This window comes from Suricata suricatta, chromosome 14, assembly GCF_006229205.1.
Source record: "Suricata suricatta isolate VVHF042 chromosome 14, meerkat_22Aug2017_6uvM2_HiC, whole genome shotgun sequence".
NCBI classification, from domain to species: Eukaryota; Metazoa; Chordata; class Mammalia; order Carnivora; family Herpestidae; genus Suricata; species Suricata suricatta.
In genome coordinates this window covers 7598360-7615802 of record NC_043713.1, presented here as the reverse complement: position 1 = coordinate 7615802, position 17443 = coordinate 7598360, and the positions used below count along the sequence as shown (strand labels likewise).

Genomic DNA, 17443 nt, shown 5'->3' with positions numbered 1-17443 from the left:
TAATCTCCAGATGTTTCATTTTCCTTTATCTGGAAAATGAGGATATAATAGTTCTACTTATTTGGTTGTTATGAAATATCTCCGTTAAAATCCTCAAAGTGCTGAGCACAGACCTGGCACATGGCAAGTGCCATGAAAGTTTCATTATTATGATAGCGATCCATCCGTAGGAGCGATTTTGAATAATTATAAGACTTGCAGTGTCTGTGAAGACTCTAAATTGTTATTCCCAACTGTAGCTAAATAATATCTTTCAATCCCTTCCAAGTATGTCTAACAATCTTGTGCCAAAAAATTTGCAAAACAAAATTGAAATCACATTTGCTATTGATGCTGTCATGTGTGATGAACATGGTAATGTCCCGTGCAGCTGAGACGCAGGTCCCCAGAGCAGAGCCAAGCAATTGCTGTTGAGGGGTTAGAGACCAGCAGTCCACATACTAAGACCTCAGGCCATCTATAGCTGGCGGGGTGCGCCGTGGGCCTTGGTGCTTGGAGACAGAAGGAAGAGGGGGCAGGAGTTTAAATAGCAGGCTCAGCATGGCTCCACCAGAGAAACTAAGTATTTCTAGAAATCACAAAATCAGAGACTCCATCCTTTTGGTGCACACATGTGAATGGAGCATTTGGTTTAATTTCAAAAAAGAGTGCACAGCTATGCTTTTTCTGAAGGTGAATGCTAGTGAGCTTAGTCCATATCTAGTCCATTCAAGGTAAGCCCAACTGGTGGTTTTCAGAGGGCAAAGCTATTGCGACTCACCAACTGCACAGATTCCTCAAAGTCTGGGCCCATAAGTAAAGATGTCTAGGTCTCCCACACATCGTTTCTACTTATTCTTTTAAGAGACTACCTCTCCATACACAAACCTCTCTTTTTTTAATGTTTGTTTGTTTACTTTGAGAGAGATAGAGACAGGACTAGCAGGGGAGGGACACGGAGAGAGAATCCCAAGCAGACTCCACACTGTCAGCACAGAGCCTGGTGCAGGGCTCAAACTCACAAACTGTGAGATCATGACCTGAGCTGAAATCAAGAGGCTGTTGTTTAACTGATAAGCCACGCAGGTGCCCCTAGATACACAAATCTCCTAGAAAAAAGAAGTTCCAGCAACTCTGAAATGGTACTTAAATACCCCCTAACTTTTCATTTGCTTATTTTAAGTAAATGAAGGCCTGTGCTATAAACTAGGCAAAAGTGTAACCGAAAATTGGAAAAGTATCCCAAAACCTCAGCTATAAAAATGATGCACTTTATTTGTTACGTGTCTACTACAGAATAAGGTAACACTGCTCACTGGCTTTCCGGTTCTAAAAATGGGCCATGTGAGATTTATTATTAAGCACATAGAAAATCTTTACATATTTTAATGTGATTTAAGAGATTTTACAAGATCAAAGTGCTAACAAGCTATATAAGCAATAAATGCCCCAGACATGGTTACTCACGGTACGGAGGCATTCATTTTCATCCTTTCGAAGAGAGATGATTTAACAGTGTTACTGTTTTATAGATAAACAAATGTGAATGAGAAATAATGCCTCAACAACCATTTCTTAACTGTAACAGAGGGAATTCAGTATCATCTTTTGGCGTCACACGTATAAAACCTTGGTTTTGCCCTTATTTATTACCTTCTTGGTGGGGGCCCAAGACATCTTTTGACCTATCTCCATAATCTAAGTTAGGCAGCCTTTCTGCTCCCAGCCCTGTGAACAAAACAGTACATTTGCACTGTAGGATACTGGATAACAAGAATCATTAAATTGGTAGGGCTATTAAAAAATACCTTTATTTAAGGGCGTCTGGGTGACTCAGTCGGTTAAGCATCCGACTTCAGCTCAGGTTATGATCTCACGGCTTGCCCCATGTCAGGTTCTGTGCTGACAGCTTGGAACCTGCTTCAGATTCTGTGTCTCCCTCTCTCCCTACCCCTCCCCGGCTTGTGCTCTGTCTCTCTGTCTCTCAAAAATTAATAAACATTAAAAAAATAAAAAATATATATATTTTTATTTCCTTCACTGAGAAAGGTAACAAAGGAATTAATGACTGCTGATCCAATCCAAGAAGATTTTAAGTAGAGTTTCACCATTGAATACCCAGTCACCGCTTTGTAAGCTGGTTACTGTGGTCAGAATGGTGCTTGCTGGCATCTGGAATGTCAGAGGAGAGCAAGGGAGTTTTCTCTCAAATGACCCAGAGTCTGTGGGATCAAGTGGTTTATCCTGCCGAGTAAGATTATCTCATTGCATTTACTTCCTGAAATAGCGACCATTTTCCACACCTTACTCAAATTGATAAGATGAAGCCAGCGCAAAATTTGGGCTGAAGTTACTTTAAACACCTCCTGAGCTCATTCATATGGTCATGGCAGTGGACCCTGACTGATTTCCTAGGTTGCCAGCTTATTAGGAGGCCCCGAGTTAAGCCTCCATGAAGAATGATTTCTTCACTACAAGAAGACACATTCTCGCTTTTGCATGCAGGTGTAGACCTTCAGCCTCTCTCTGCTTCCAAGAGGGAATCAGAAAATAGTCTACAAGGGGCTAGCAACCCTCTATATTTTCTTTCCTGTTAACCCCAGAGCAGTTTAATTTCAGAAGGCAGTTTTGCTTTGGGGTGGTGGGAGATGTGAGCCATGGTACTAATTTCGAACTAAAACTGTTTCTGAGAGATTCACCAAGACTCACGTATGTGGGGGATGAATAAAGCTGGATGTTTGAGCAAACGGGACCTCTACACTCTGTTTCCACTTCTCGGAGATCGTTCTTGCTCCTAGAACCGCCAGGGTTCTCTGAATGCTGTCACTGAACGCATTTACAGGTGTGCTACGGCACATGTGCAACGTTCTCAGGGGATTTTCTTGTCTTTGTGATAGAAGCCGTTCATCAGAAACCACCATGCAGATGTGTCCTTGCGATTCAGCCTGGTGAGCCTGAAATCATCCGAGATGACAAGGCCTCAGATGCCCTGACATAATTTGATTTTCATACATCTGTTTTACACACACATACACACACACACACACACACACACACGGACGCACACAAGTAATATGAAAAGACATCATTTTTTTCAATTTGGTTTTTGTGTTCATAAGCCTTACATGTCTTATAAATCCCAATAGGTAAAGAGCAGCTGAGAACACATGAATAATTTTTTAATGAATTTTCCTGATATCTTACAAAAATTAAGTAAATGAAAAGAAAGGGGCATTGCCATTAGTAACTTCTAACCTTGCAAGTAATTTACTAGCCTATTTGTGGATGAACAGCCTCTCATAATCAGAATTACGGTGTATCTTTTAAAAAACAGTGTTTGGAAAGTTCCTATTTCCACTAACTTTTTCCACCTGGTCAGCAGAAGAGCTCTGTGTTGTTTACGGACAAACAGCATCAGTCGTGTTAAACTCTGGCCTAACACCCCAAACACCAGCACGCTGCTGCCCGAAGCCATCAGTTCTGCCATCCTAAGCTCTGGTGCAAAAAAAAAAAAAAAAAAAAAAGAATAACAGAGTCTTACATAAAACTTCTTGCTTAGAAAACAAAGCATTTTCCTTCTCGATGATTTGTCATTTCACATGCTCTTGTTACTAGAAACATAAGGAATAAAAGCAAGATAAGCTCACACACATAAACTATAAAACCTCGCTGTTCCAAGACAATAAACCTTTTGAACAACAAATTCTCTTATTTCCTTTTCTAATGTCAGATGAAAAGGAAGTTCTGGTGGAGCAGCATTGCCTTACACCACCCATATGAACAAGGCCCAGCATGGTTTTGGTACCTTTGATGGAAATTTTGGGGTAGTGTCATCTTACGAAGAATGAAGGCATCTCAGGGAAAGGCCAAGTGCAGAGCCCCGAGAGGGAAAGATTGAAGCAGGCATCATGGGAAACTAATCCCAGCAGCCATGAGAAATTAAGGAATCTGGCCTCCTAGAGTTACAGTTTATCACAAAATTTACCTGTGTTGACTACCACTAGCCCCTGAAAAGATTGTTTTTTGTCTACGTAGTTGCGTGAATAGCCAAATACTATTACATTCCATCAGTTCCAAGGTGCACGTGTCTTTTTTCACATGTCAACATTTCTCGGGTCAAATATGAGTTAGAGTTTAATTGGCAGGCCTATTCTTTTACAGTGCTACCTACAACAGTGCTTTGTCTTTGAATTCATGGCTTGTCCGAGTGTGTGAAATACCACAGTCCTTGTTTTAAGGAAGGTTGCGGAGACACCCATTGTTACTCCGAACTGTCGCCAAGTAATATTCTTCCATTCAAGCACAGGTATCTTTCGAGACCGTAAGCACCGTGGGCTTATTTATGACTTGCGAGGAATGACAAAGCCTGGTCTCCATCCTAGACGATTTGGTTCTCCTTCTTCATAGACATTTTACAGGAATCGCTCTCTGCTGAGAAAAAAATAAATAAGTAGCTTTCCTACATGGAAACATTTGAAGAATTTGGAAGCACAACACTCTGATGAGTAACACACAGAAAAAATTTAGCACTTTTTGCAATTTCTTTTCTAGATATAGTCATTGAAGGGTAAGAAATTGTAGGAAATGTTTAAAAGTGAGCTTTGTGATTGCAAGTTGTGTGTAGTATCTAATATATAGGAAGATCTGCTAGTAAATTCATTCTTCAAAGCTCTGCTCATGATTTCATTGCTCAGTATTATCAATTATTAATCATAAGACAAGAGCCTTCATTATCACTGACAGTGGCTGTCCCCTGCTGGGAAATACCAAATTTTCTTTTCCTGACTGATTGATAGATGCTGATTGTAATGAACCCACACAAGCCCGATTAGAACAAATTATTACAGTTGATAACTAAAGTGGACCTGTGGTCCTAATTAATCCGTTTACTTACTGTTGTTCCAGTGCTCAGAAAACTAACCATAAACCCTGAAATGTAGTCTCTAAACAAACACATAGACACAGAGAAGAATACTCATTTCTGCATAAAGACACAAATCAGATAGAAATGGTGAGGGGTCAATGTGTAATTTTTCTAGCTAGTGGTGCTGTAACAGTTATAAGAATACAAATGTTATTTAGACCTTGTTTTCTTTCTTAAAATTTGTTGTAGTTGCCCTGGATGGCAGTTCAGAAAATGTATCTTATACATATACATATATATATATATGTATATATATATATTTTATATTCAATCAACTTGACTAGAGTTGATAATGTGTGAGGAAAATGATTGGCTGACATAAAAGAGGACAATTTTCATGTTAAGAAACAATTTTGTAGAATCAAAGAATAATAAGGAAACTCTATAAGAAGGATTTTCTCTTTTTTTAACACGGAGTCTTATTTCCTCATGGGAATGCAATCTGCTCGTGCCAATTATGAGAACGAGTTCCTTAAAGAAGAACAGTCGATTTCAAAGCCAATCAAGATGACTGAGAGTATAAACATACAGTTATGACACGTACACATACAATACAAAGAATCAGACTCTCTTTTCTTTGGATAAAATGGCAAGAAAAAAGGGTAGGCCAGTACTGGGCAAACTAGAATCCACCAAGCGAACGTAAGCCTTGCAGAGGGAGTTAAGTGAACTCACTTTCAAAAAGTGAGTGTAATTGCCAATTTCTGGGAATGTTCAGTGAATTATTATTTATCCGATGAATCTGTTAGCTGAAGCAGAGTGGCACAGCGGCTAGCCGGCTAGATTTCAGAGAAAGAAAGCGCTGTGTGACCTCGTATAAGGTACTTACCTTTGCTCTGTCTTAGTTACCTTTTCATAAAAGAGGGAAGGAAGAAGCAATAATAATATCTACTCAGACTGCTAGAGTACCAGGTGGTCTATAGTTAAAGCCCAGGTACTAGCTAACTCCTGAAATGGGTGGCAACAGAAAAAAACTGAGCTTTATTTATTTTTTTTTTATAGTTTATTGTCAAGTTGGTTTCCGTATAACACCCAGTGCTCTTCCCCACAAGTGCCCTCCTCCATGACCATCACCCCCCTTCCCCTTTCCCCTCCCCCTTCAGCCCTCAGTTCATTTTCAGTATTCAAGAGTCTCTCATGATTTGCCTCCCTCCCTCTCCCTAACTCTTTCCCCCCCTTCCCCTCCCCCATGGTCTTCTGTTATGTTTCTCCTATTAGACCTATGAGTGAAAACATATGGTGTCTGTCCTTCTCTGAGCTTTATTTTTAAGTGGGTACAATTTTATAACCACTGTTAAAAGTTTCATTATGTGCAGACATTGGAAATTAATTATATAAACTTCAATACAGTCTCTAGATATTTAGATATTTCAAAATCAAAACTGTGAACATTTTATTTACAAATGAAATCTAATGTTTTAATTAGTAGTCATCGTGTTTCTTATATTCAGAGAGTAGCTCCATAAATGCATCTCCTTACAGATAATAGATTGATAGATAATTGATAGAAAAGGAAAGAATAGATATATTCTTTTTTTTATAGTTTATTGTCAAGTTGATTTCCATTTAACACCCAGTGCTCTTCCCCACAAGTGCCCTCCTCCATGACCCTCAACTTCCTTCCCCTTTCCCCCTCCCCCTTCAGCCCTCAGTTTGTTTTCAGTATTCAAGAGTCTCTCATGGTTTGTCTCCCTCCCTCTCCCTATTTCCCCCTTCCCCTCCCCCATGGTCTTCTGTTACGTTTCTCCTGTTAGACCTATGAGTGCACACATATGGTATCTGTCCTTTGCCTGACTTATTTCACTTAGCATGACACCCTTGAGGTTCATCCACTTTCCTACAAATGGCCAGATTTCATTCTTTCTCATTGCCATGTAGTACTCCATTGTATATATAAACCACATCTTCTTAATCCATTTCTCAGTTGATGGACATTTATATTCTGAAAGGCATTGCTGGTTACAGATAAGAATGGTGCCCAAAGTATTGATGTATATGTTTGTAATAATTTCTGATATCATTCGAAAGCTCAGCTTTTGTACATTCTGTGAACATACTTTGATCAATACATGGCGTAAAACATAGTAGTGACACATTTTGGTTCAAGTTTAAAGAGAATAATACTCTGCAAAGTCCAATTCTAAATGACATCTAGCAACTTCCATTAAATGACTAAATCACATTGTATTTATTAGTCTTGTACCAACTCAGCAAGGTATCCTCTAATTCCTTTTCATTTATCTTGAATAAAATGGAAGATTAAGTGTTAGCTGTCCCCTACTGAAAATTAAGTCAAGTCTTAATTGCCCGTAAACCTTCAAACTTCAGAGCACCGTTTGAGTAAATCCAAACAGTGCTGAGCCTGGCTGGCTGGAGGTCTCTGGGGTTTCTATTGCTAAACAGTTTTCAAGTTTCAGGAGCTCTTTTCTAAGAACAAATAAACTAAATGTTTCCAACTGAGCCTGAACTTGGATTCACCATTTCCTCATTAAGCAGCATGATGCTATTTTTTTCACCTCTGCCAACATTTCACATGTTACCTTTGCGTGTCCCCTGACCTCTCAGGTTTTGAGTGCTTCTTCTCAGCAATGTAGTTCCCTACCCAGTCCCTCTGGCGTCAGCCATACCAGGGAACATGTTGACATAGCCACGCAATGCGAGGCATTTCTTAACTCTTCATCACACCGGGAAAGTGGAGACTGTCCTTTCCCGACGTACATTATATGTGTGCAAACACGCACACCCCACCCACACCCTGCCAGCAGCCTTGCTCGCCTGTGTCTCACTAGGGTCCTCCCTCTGCACCTGCTTTGACCGTCTAATCCTCAGCTTCCCGTTTCTTGAGTTTTGTACTTCTATTCCGCTCTTAGACCTCTCTCAGAATGTAACGACCTTCCTTGTTATTCGTTTGAGAGCTCATTTTGGGCACCTTTCCACGCCTTGACCACATATCACATAGTTGTGTCTGTTGTCAGCCGCCTCTCCCTTGTAGTGGTAACAAGTAAGCCAGAAGTTTCCATGGAGTGCTTGAGAGGAGACAAACGTTGTACTCTTCCCTCCAAAAGCATCATCTTATGAAATATTAATAACAATACTTGAGGTGGATTATATTAACTTCAGTTTACAGACAAGGAAAAATTGAATCTTAGGAAAAAGTTTTCAGTGAGTTGCCCGAGGTCCAAAGACAAGGCAGCGATGGAGTCCGTGTGGTAACAGGTGCGCTGGCAGCCAAGCACATGTGCGTCACGGCCCTGGGATTGGCTGTGACGCCCTTCCTTCAACGCATCCCTGCCTCTGGCTCATGCCGGGGACCCGGTTGGTGCAAGGCTCCCAGCTGCTCCCTGAGGAGAAGGGATCCAGTCATTGAATTTACAGTGATCTGTGTCTGCCAAGATGTAGGGGCCCAGGGCAGGCTGCCCCACAATGTGCCCCTTGGGCTTATTGACGATTTTGAATTAACGTTAGTTAAAATCAGCCTGGGCAAGAAGGACACTCAGACTCTCCGCTGTCCCACTGAAAGCAGGAAGTAAGTCTCCTGTGTGAGAGGCACCGTCCCTGCTCCAGGAGAGGGTGGCACCTGGTTGTCACCAGAGATGGGAAATGGGAGCTGAGAAGCTGTAGCAACACCCCCTTGTTACTTCTTTACGAATTTACTGTCTCGGCCCAAATTAGGTTTAGAATTCTTTTTCTTAATTTAATTTAATTTATTTATTTAGAGTGCAAGCCGGGGAGGGTCCGAGAGAGAGGGAAAGAGAAATCCCAAGCAGGATCCGTGCTGTCAGGGCAGAACCTGATGTGGGGCTCGAACTCATGAACTGTGAGATCATGACATGAGCTCAAACCAAGAGTCTTAACGCTTAACCCACTGAGCCGCCCAGGCGCCCCTAGATATCCTTACTAATTGAAGCTTCCTAAGTTAACTTCTCTCTGTCCTGTCGGTTCCTCACAGATTTACCGTGTCTTTGTCTAAAAGTATAAAATCTACCTGCCTTGATCGTTTTGTTGGGTCTCAGTTTCCTTATTGGGCCTCTCTGCACATGTAATAAAACGCTGGGGGTTTTTCTCTGCAAATCTGTCTCTGGTACATGTAACTCTCAGTCCAGCTAGAAGACCCTGGAAGGTAGGGAAGGCACCTTTCCTTCTCTCCAACATCATGGTCTTTTCAAGCCTCAAAGACATCATTCACTGCCTATGTCACCATGGACAAATTATATTATCCCTCGGAGTCTCACTTTCCGTGTCTGTAAAGTTCAGACGGCAGGAGTAGTGACAATTTATGCAGATATTAAACATCTGAAACCAGTTTGCACATTGCCGGGCACCTAGGGAATGACTCATAAATGCTAATCCATAAATGCTTTTTCCTCCCACAGTTGAGATTTGTACCTTAAGTGCAATTAAGACTTTAATTTTTCTAGTCAGTTATTGGGCAGATACAGACCAAAAGTAAAATTGGTTAGCAGGGTTTTTTTAATAGATGAATTTATGTAGGGGAGCACAAATTAGCATTAATAGTTATCACAGGGGGAGGCAGAATCTCAAAATAGAAAAGGGAAATTGCAGAAGGCAATAAGGTAAACTGGATAATTATTTTGGCAAAAGCAGGAAAAGATTCTGGTGGCCAGAACTTTCCCAAAGTTTTCAGGACCTACCTGCTTCTTCTTGGCAGGCTGGGTGTTTTCAAAGTATAGGGCTATATTGTTGCATATTGTAACACGTTGGAGAAGAAGCTTGTTTATCCCCAGAGAAACCAACACCAAAGTCCAAAAAGCAGTGGACTAAGAAAAAGAGAACTGTCTCCTGTTAGAGGTTCTACCGGGATTTTACCTCGAGCAAATCCCCAAATTTGGGGGTTGTGACTTTTCGTCTGTAGACTGAGAACAGCTGGATTCTCTAAGGGTTCAAACCTTGAATCACATAGCCTGGGGGCATGGTAAGTTTGGGCTTCATCCAGACAAGGCAGCTCTAAGGAGTCAGACTTCCCTGGAGTAACTGGGACAGGCGGAGGGAAGGAGAAACTGCATTCCAGGTCATCTAAGGCACAGCCAGCACAGACATAATGTCCTGGCTACCTTGCGTTATTCATCAAATCCGTCCCCAGTCAGCCCGGATTTAAGAGGAGGGAGCCCAGGCCCCCTGTGTCTGATTGTGGCCATCTACAGGCCTCCACACAGGTAAAGCATATTGAATATCGCCTATGATATGACATTGCACAGAATGGCTTGAGAGGTTATGAGCACACTCAACCCCCGGTTTTGAATAACAGCTGAGGAACGGCCTCTCTGATGTGCAGAAGCAGATTTAAACATCTGAGGTCTGGTGGACAAGATTTGTACCTTAGCCGGAGATTGGGAGAACATGGACATTCAGCTCCTCCTATACAGATTTTTCCTTTTCTGAGTTAAATATTGAAGTAGAATAAAAAGGCACTGAAGAAACAACTGAAGACATAGAAGGGTAAAGGTCGCCTGTAATTTGAAAACCGTGAAGGTCAGGAAGTAGAGAACATTAGGGGATGATTCGGATGAAAACTTTATGGAGGAAATTCTCAACTTACTTGTTTCCAGGAAAAAGAAAATATGTTTACTGTGTTTCCATGGTGTTTAAGGCCGACCATTTAGGAAGAACCATGTTTCCCAGAATTAAAAAAAATAGAAGGAATTTGGAGAAGATGAATTGACCACAGGTGGCGTATTATACACCAATAAACAAATTACAATATGTTAGAAAAAATAAAGGGTAGACAGAAGTGTGATTAATATGCGATTTGCTTTATGGATTAATTGATGTTTATTAATGGGCATTGCTCACCCTTACTAAAGACGTTATGTGTTGAATTCAGTGTATGCCTCACATGAGAAATTGGCTTTAAAGGTGAAAGCCCTTTTGTCCCAGTGCTCATTTCGTCCAGTGAGCCTTCCTGCTATTCCTTACAAGAGTGGATATTTAGTTTGCATCCTGATACTTCCTAACATGCAGAGGAAGATTCTCCAACCATTAGGTCGGGGAAAATCCAGAAGTGAGTGCGATTAACAGACACCCCGAGGGTGCTGGAAAGCACTCCCCTATTATAACCCAGAAATTTGGCTTCTCCACCACCCCCGCTCCCTACCAGCCATGGACTGTTGGTGTGGATAGCATATCTATTTTCACAAGAAGGAAAACTTCGAAATATCCCACATTTTGTAAAGCATACAAATGGGTTACAATGTTACCACTCGGAGCCATCTTTTTAAAAAGATACCTTCAACAGGGCCAGACTTCGAAGTTCACTAAGTAGGGCGCATTTGTGGCAAGACCTAGCAGTTGTAGAAATGCCTCACTGCTAAAAATGTGGAATCAAATCAATATGTTCACACCCTTTGGCTTCATCTTCCATTAAAATGTAGAAACCTCTTAGCTTCATACGGCTTTAAAGGGCCTGTCACAGCCGATCAGGGGCTTTCCTGACCCACCTTCCACGGAGGGAGGGAACCTGGGTACAAAGACTGGCAAGGGCAGAAGCGGGCAGTGCAGTGGGCGAGGGCGCCCGCACGGAGCACACGGGTTTCTAAGGTCACACTTGACAGACATGATCTTCCCAGCTTCTCCTTCCGCCAAGAGTCTGCTATTCAATCAGGAGGAAATGTGAGATTTTATTGATGAGAGGATTGCCCCTTGCCCATCTGAAAGTGAACATTTGCTTAGATTGCACCAGAGACATGTGTACTAAGAACACATAAAACCATTTCTGGAAGTTGCTTTTTTAAAAAACCTAGTGTGAATCAATAAAGATGAATATATTTCTTGAAAAGGCACTATAACACTTCGTTCTCTTGGAACTCATCCGATGCTTGAACCCCTGAGTGATTTTGTGTTGATTTCTGGGGCGAACCTTAAAATTTGCTTTTCAGTTAGGAACATATTGCCACACTTTTATCACAGAACTTCTCAGGAAAACACGTTTGTCATATGTAAAAGAGCCTATCGCAGGAGCCCAGAAAAACATCCATTGGAGGAAAAATCCAATGGGCAAGGGTGGGAAGAGGTGTCTGAAAAAATTGTAAACGGAAATGGGTGAAAGGCATTAAAGGATGAAGGATCATCCGGTGTTGTACGTGTTGGTAAAAGGGCTTGCCCCCAGCAGCCTCCTCCCAAGCTGAGCTAGTTTATAGTTGGAGAAATTGCAGAAAACTCATAGTAACGCACAGAACTCTTGTTCCCAGAAATGCACATAAACTTGTCTAGGGGAGGGCATGGCTGGTCACTCTTTGGGCCGTTTGCCTGCACTTATGGTTGGTTATATGCCCTTTGAATTCTCCTTGGAGTCCGTTGTATCATCTTTTTGTTTCTTCCAAATCAGTGAATGAGATCAAATCGTCCACAAGAGATCGTTTCATAAATGTTTGCAGTCATATATTTACTATTTTTTAAAAGATGCTAACCTTAAACAGCAAATGAGACGGGTATCTATAACAGATTCTGTCATACGATGCCCACATTTAACCTTCAACTTCTAAAAGAGCAGATTTCAGTCTAATATTTTGCATCAAACCTGACACATTTCCTTTCTCTTTTAGCTTCAGACAAGCTTGACTGAGCCGATGACGTTATCCAAATCGATATCTCTTCCTCGGAGCGCCTACTGGCATCACATCACCCGTCAGAACAGTGTTGGAGAAATCTACAGTTTGCAAGGCAAGTAACTTGGAAATAATCAAGCGGCAGCTCCATTAGCTTCCTACAGGTGGGCCAGGAGTCATGCAAATTGCTTTGCTTCCTTTTCCTCCATTTTTCATTTATCAGCTGTCACTGGCCACAGTGGGGGCTCTGAGATTTACAGTGTCATTTCTAAAGCTATCATTGCATAGTCTCATGGTAGAAATTACTCCAAAAAGTCGCTGAGGGCTGAGGACCCTATTTGGCACCTGACTAGAACATTATACAAAACACATTATCAGAAGCTCACAGTAGCAGACACTAGGGTCTGTTTCATGCTGTTTTATAAACGATTTCCTCCTTAGCATCCTTTTTTTTCTTAACAGGATTGACAATTAGTTCAGAGGGCGGATTCCAGGCTCTGTAATAAAATTCTACATAAACCTAGTCTCAGAAGTCTTCAAGTTTAGCGAGAGCCTTGGCACAGAAATAATTCTGGAGGGTGCAAGGCAGGAGATAAGCGTGAATACTTAACTTCTGTATTTTTCCTAGTGATTAATGGATATTTAACTAAAACTGGGAATAGTTTACCAGATGAATCAGATTCATTGATGGCAGGTATTTGATTGACAGCAGCACAAACATCAGCTTTGGCATTCTTTTTTTCCTATTCTTTCCCTGTTGCCTTAAAATGAATAGTCACATCCTTCAGATAAAATATTCAGCTATAAACAAATAACTTACAGCTGACCAAGACTGAAGGGAGCAGGAACTTAGAAAAATAAGGCTATCAAAACACAGTGGGAAAAATCTCATCCAACAAAGACTTTTTGAGCACAGTAGGTTTGAACATAATAGACACCTGATAAATGCCTGGTGAAGGGATGACGGTATGACCTTCCGCATAGTTGGACATTCAGAATGGCTTTCCATTCATACCTTAGCTTTTGCTCCTATTAACAACGCTAAGTCTTTCAACAACAACAAAATGTTTTGGTGATAAGAAAACTGCAATGGTGTATTTTTAAAGCAATGTCTGTTTGCCAGTGTTTCAAACCTAGACTAATGGAATTTGGTCAGTAGAAATTAATGATGAAAGATTCCTTCTGCAAGGAAAAGCCGTCAGAACAATTTTAGTCATTTGTTGATGGTACTCGCATCTTATATTTTAAATGAAACCTTTTATGGGTAGTTATTGTCTTTTTGTGTTATTTCTTTGTATGAGACAAATCTTTAATAGTAGAGAGTTAAGGAGACTCTTGACGATCTTGTGGATCAGAAAGAGGAGACCACATCTTGCTTTTCTGCTTCTGCTCAAATGCTGAGTCGTGATCTTGGGAGATTACTCTTGCTTGCTCTTGAGATCAGAAATAATTAGAAAATATGCTTTTAGTGGAAGATTATTTTTATTTAAACCTAAATCTATAGGTGTAATTATTGTTCAAAAAATTCAACTGAGGAAATTCTATGAATCGTGTTACTGGCTTCATTCAATTATTCATGAATGGACAGCAGGCAATCTAGCAGATAGGAAGGAGGTCTGAGGAAAGACTTTTATAGGCAGAGGGAGTGGGACAAGGAAATTATACTGGACAAGAATGGATTGGGTGTAGCAAGGTCACTCTCTTAAGAGGACCATAGAGGTCTGTCAGAGAGATTACTTCACTAGTACAAACCAGGTAGTTCCCCATTGACTGGTTGAAGAGTCTATTTCTGGGAGAGCTGAAACTATAATTATGTGTCTTGGGTAGACATCATGAGGTTTAGCCTAAATGACTCTATACTGAGCCTACTGTCTTGTTTTTAGCAATATTGATGTTTAATGAAATAAAAATAAAAATGTGGAACATTTTCATGAGAAAATACAAATGGCCAAATTTCTAAGCAAAAAGAAAATGAGATGTTAATACAAATAAGTTGGGAAAAGGTTGGAACCAATATCATGGTATCTTTGGGTTTTGACAAGAGTTTGGTCTATAAATCCAAGCAAATGAAACATTGTTGTTTTCATGGTAGTGTGTGATGAACAACATCAGAAATAATTTCATATGCATCCAACAAAAAAACGCCAGATCTAATTTAAATTTCTCAAAACATTACTGAAGACTTGCAGAAGGACAATGTTGACTTACGATACAATAGAGTCAATAACTGATTAGAACACTCTAGGATCTGTCTGACACTAATTTCTAGCAAAGGTGAGGGCTTACATGCTTTATCAATTATGATGAATAGTTTGGTTGTATGGTCTGAATCCCACATTTTCCCTTGGCTGTTGGTTGTTTCTGTGTAACAAAGAAATATGTGTCAACTAGGTAATTACTGCAAGTCCAATAAATACAGAGTGTTAGAAATTACATTTAACTATATTGTGGGTTTATTTTTCTATTGTATACTTCTTAGAGCAATACATTTTACATTTTATGTACCCCTTATTTTATAGTTAAATCATATAAAGAGATATATAAACATCTAGATGGATAGCTAGATCTTAGGTGAGTAGATAATATCTAGATAGATACAGATGTAACCTGTTAGCAATGCTTTGACAAAGCTGACAAAATCTCCTTTTATTCTGTTGAGCCATTCAAGTTAAGCAAAGGACAAGAGTCTTTTGACCATAGCTTTTTATTGGTGTGGAACTACACAGGCTTTGTGTGCATGGGCTCAGGGGAAGATAAAACTACCGAAACAAGAAAGAAAAATAGAAAAAGTGAACCTTAGCACCCCTTCATACACATCTACATTTTTTTCAATAAACTACATTTGAAAGTGTAGTTATTTTGTGTCTCACTTCCTGGGTGGCCCTCCAGGAAGGTCATCCATCACTTCTCTACAAGGGGGAAAACATAGTCTGATTTCCCAGAGTCAAAGAAAAAAATCTGGCGATGGTGGGTGTTACATCACCAAGTAACCTGCAGGTAGCATTGAGGGATAAAAATGTACTGTTAGAATTTTTCATCATATTATCTACATTCTAACTGTGAAGCTGAGATCAATATGAATTAAATTCAGCAGGCTTTCATTCAGAAGGTAAAGGGGGGAAAGCTTTATATCTCTAAAGCTTAGTAGATTGGGATTCATTAATAAGCAGTACATGTTCTAGAACTGAAAAAATATTCATGGTGTGCAAACAAATCTATTCTACTTTAAGACGTACCTATAACTTCGATTGCCTGTCACTCTCAAACCTTCACTTGCTCTATTTTATTGGATTCATTTCCATCATCCATTCTATAACTATAGCAGCAAGATACACTCAAAAAGACCAACGTATCAATGTTGATATCCTGCATTTACTTTAATGTTTGGGGAAAAAGGTGCAATATAATCTGCTAGATCTCTCCATGCTATATTCCCAGAATGGTGCTCTGAAAGTATAAGTTTTTTTTTTTATGGTTTCTCTAATGTACTCTGGCTCTCTGGAGTCCAAAGATTGACAAAAAGAATAATTCACTTTCACAAGCACGAGATAGCTAAGGAGGAGGCGGCTACCATGTAAAATCCCTGCCCCTAGATGGCCGGTAAGAGGCTGAGTCACATCACCTCTTCTGCAGAAGGTATGAGCCAAGAGTTTTCCTGTTCTTTATTTTTGCCAGATAGTAAGGATGATTAGTTTGTATTAGAAAGTAATTTTCTGTTTGTATTTCTCTGACTTACACATTTATGAAAAATTTTTGTGTCCCAACACATTCTAGAGATGTTGTCACGAGACTTAGGGAAACCACATGCTTCAAGGGAAGGAAACGTGATTTTGAACTCTTGACTCAGAAGTAAATACTTAAGGGGCACCTGGGTGACTCAGTCACTTAAGCATCTAACTCTTGACTTCCACTCAGGTCATAAGCTAACAGTTTGTGGAATCAGCCCAGGCGTGGGGTTCTTTCTCTCCTTCTGTCTCTTCCTATCCCCTGCTCCCTCTCTCTCTCTCACTCAAAATAAATAAACTTTAAAAAAATTAAATGCTTAAGAAATCGCACTTGTTTAATGTCGCTAAAGTTACAATTTTTGTTCTAAGGCTGTTAATAGATGAATGAAGAGCAGGGGGAACACTAAAAAAAACAATAAGAAAGGATGAGGGGGGTTAGGGAGAAAAAGGAAAAAGAAAGAAACAAAACCCCATCAGAAGGTCACAGTTCTTTTTCTCTTTGACTTGTAGACCCCGTTCTCACATCTATATGACCACTGTGTGGCAGGGTCCTTACATGGGGATGTGAGACGGTGGCAAAGCGTTTACTGAAAACGGCAAGTCAATCTAGTAAAAATCACGGACGGTACCAGGCGTTCACTGAGTCTTTGCTGAATGCAAAAAATGAATGTAGAAATGCGCTGCAGAGGATACGCAGAGGGGACAACATGGCTCCCACATCTCCTCTCAGGAAATTCCTCAACGGTCCAGCAGAAGGAGCATCATGTCTGGTCCCCCACGCAGCCCATCCTGGGCGCCCATCTTCCCCTCGCACAGGCTTGGGTCGCTGTCGGCCTGTCTGCCTCTTGCTCTAGGCTTGGCCTTGAGTCCCCAGACACGGGCTACTGCTGGTCTTCCTCCGGGAGGCACGGGAAGGCTGGGAGAGGCTGGTGGCTCTGTCCCCGAAACCTGGCACGGGGGTTCTATGTCTCTTCCCCCCGGAGCTCTCCCGCCAGCCATGCAGATGGGAAGCGGGGTCGGGAATGTGGTCCCCGGAGAGTGGGCTGCGGGATGCTGTGCTACCCTGGACACTTCCTGACCCAGCCCATCGCTTACTTGGACACAAAAGCACATGGGCATGAGCACCTTGAACACCTTCACTGTTTGAATCAAGGATGACAGGGGGTGCCGTCTGTAACAGTGGTAACATTTGGAGTTGTGCCTTCATTAACACTGATTAATATTCACTGTCAGCTCTGAATCGCCGTCTCCCT

The 17443-nt window shown here is 40.9% G+C and overlaps 1 protein-coding gene across 1 annotated transcript in view; it reads left to right on the top strand.

Annotated features, from left to right (window-relative positions):
• Nucleotides 1-17443, top strand: part of DOK6 (docking protein 6) — a 349658-nt gene that overhangs the window by 273326 nt on the left and 58889 nt on the right. Inside the window, exon 7 of the mRNA XM_029922515.1 lies at nt 12463-12580. Within this exon, the coding sequence (XP_029778375.1) occupies nt 12463-12580 (118 nt within the window). The remainder of the gene's footprint in view (nt 1-12462; nt 12581-17443) is intronic.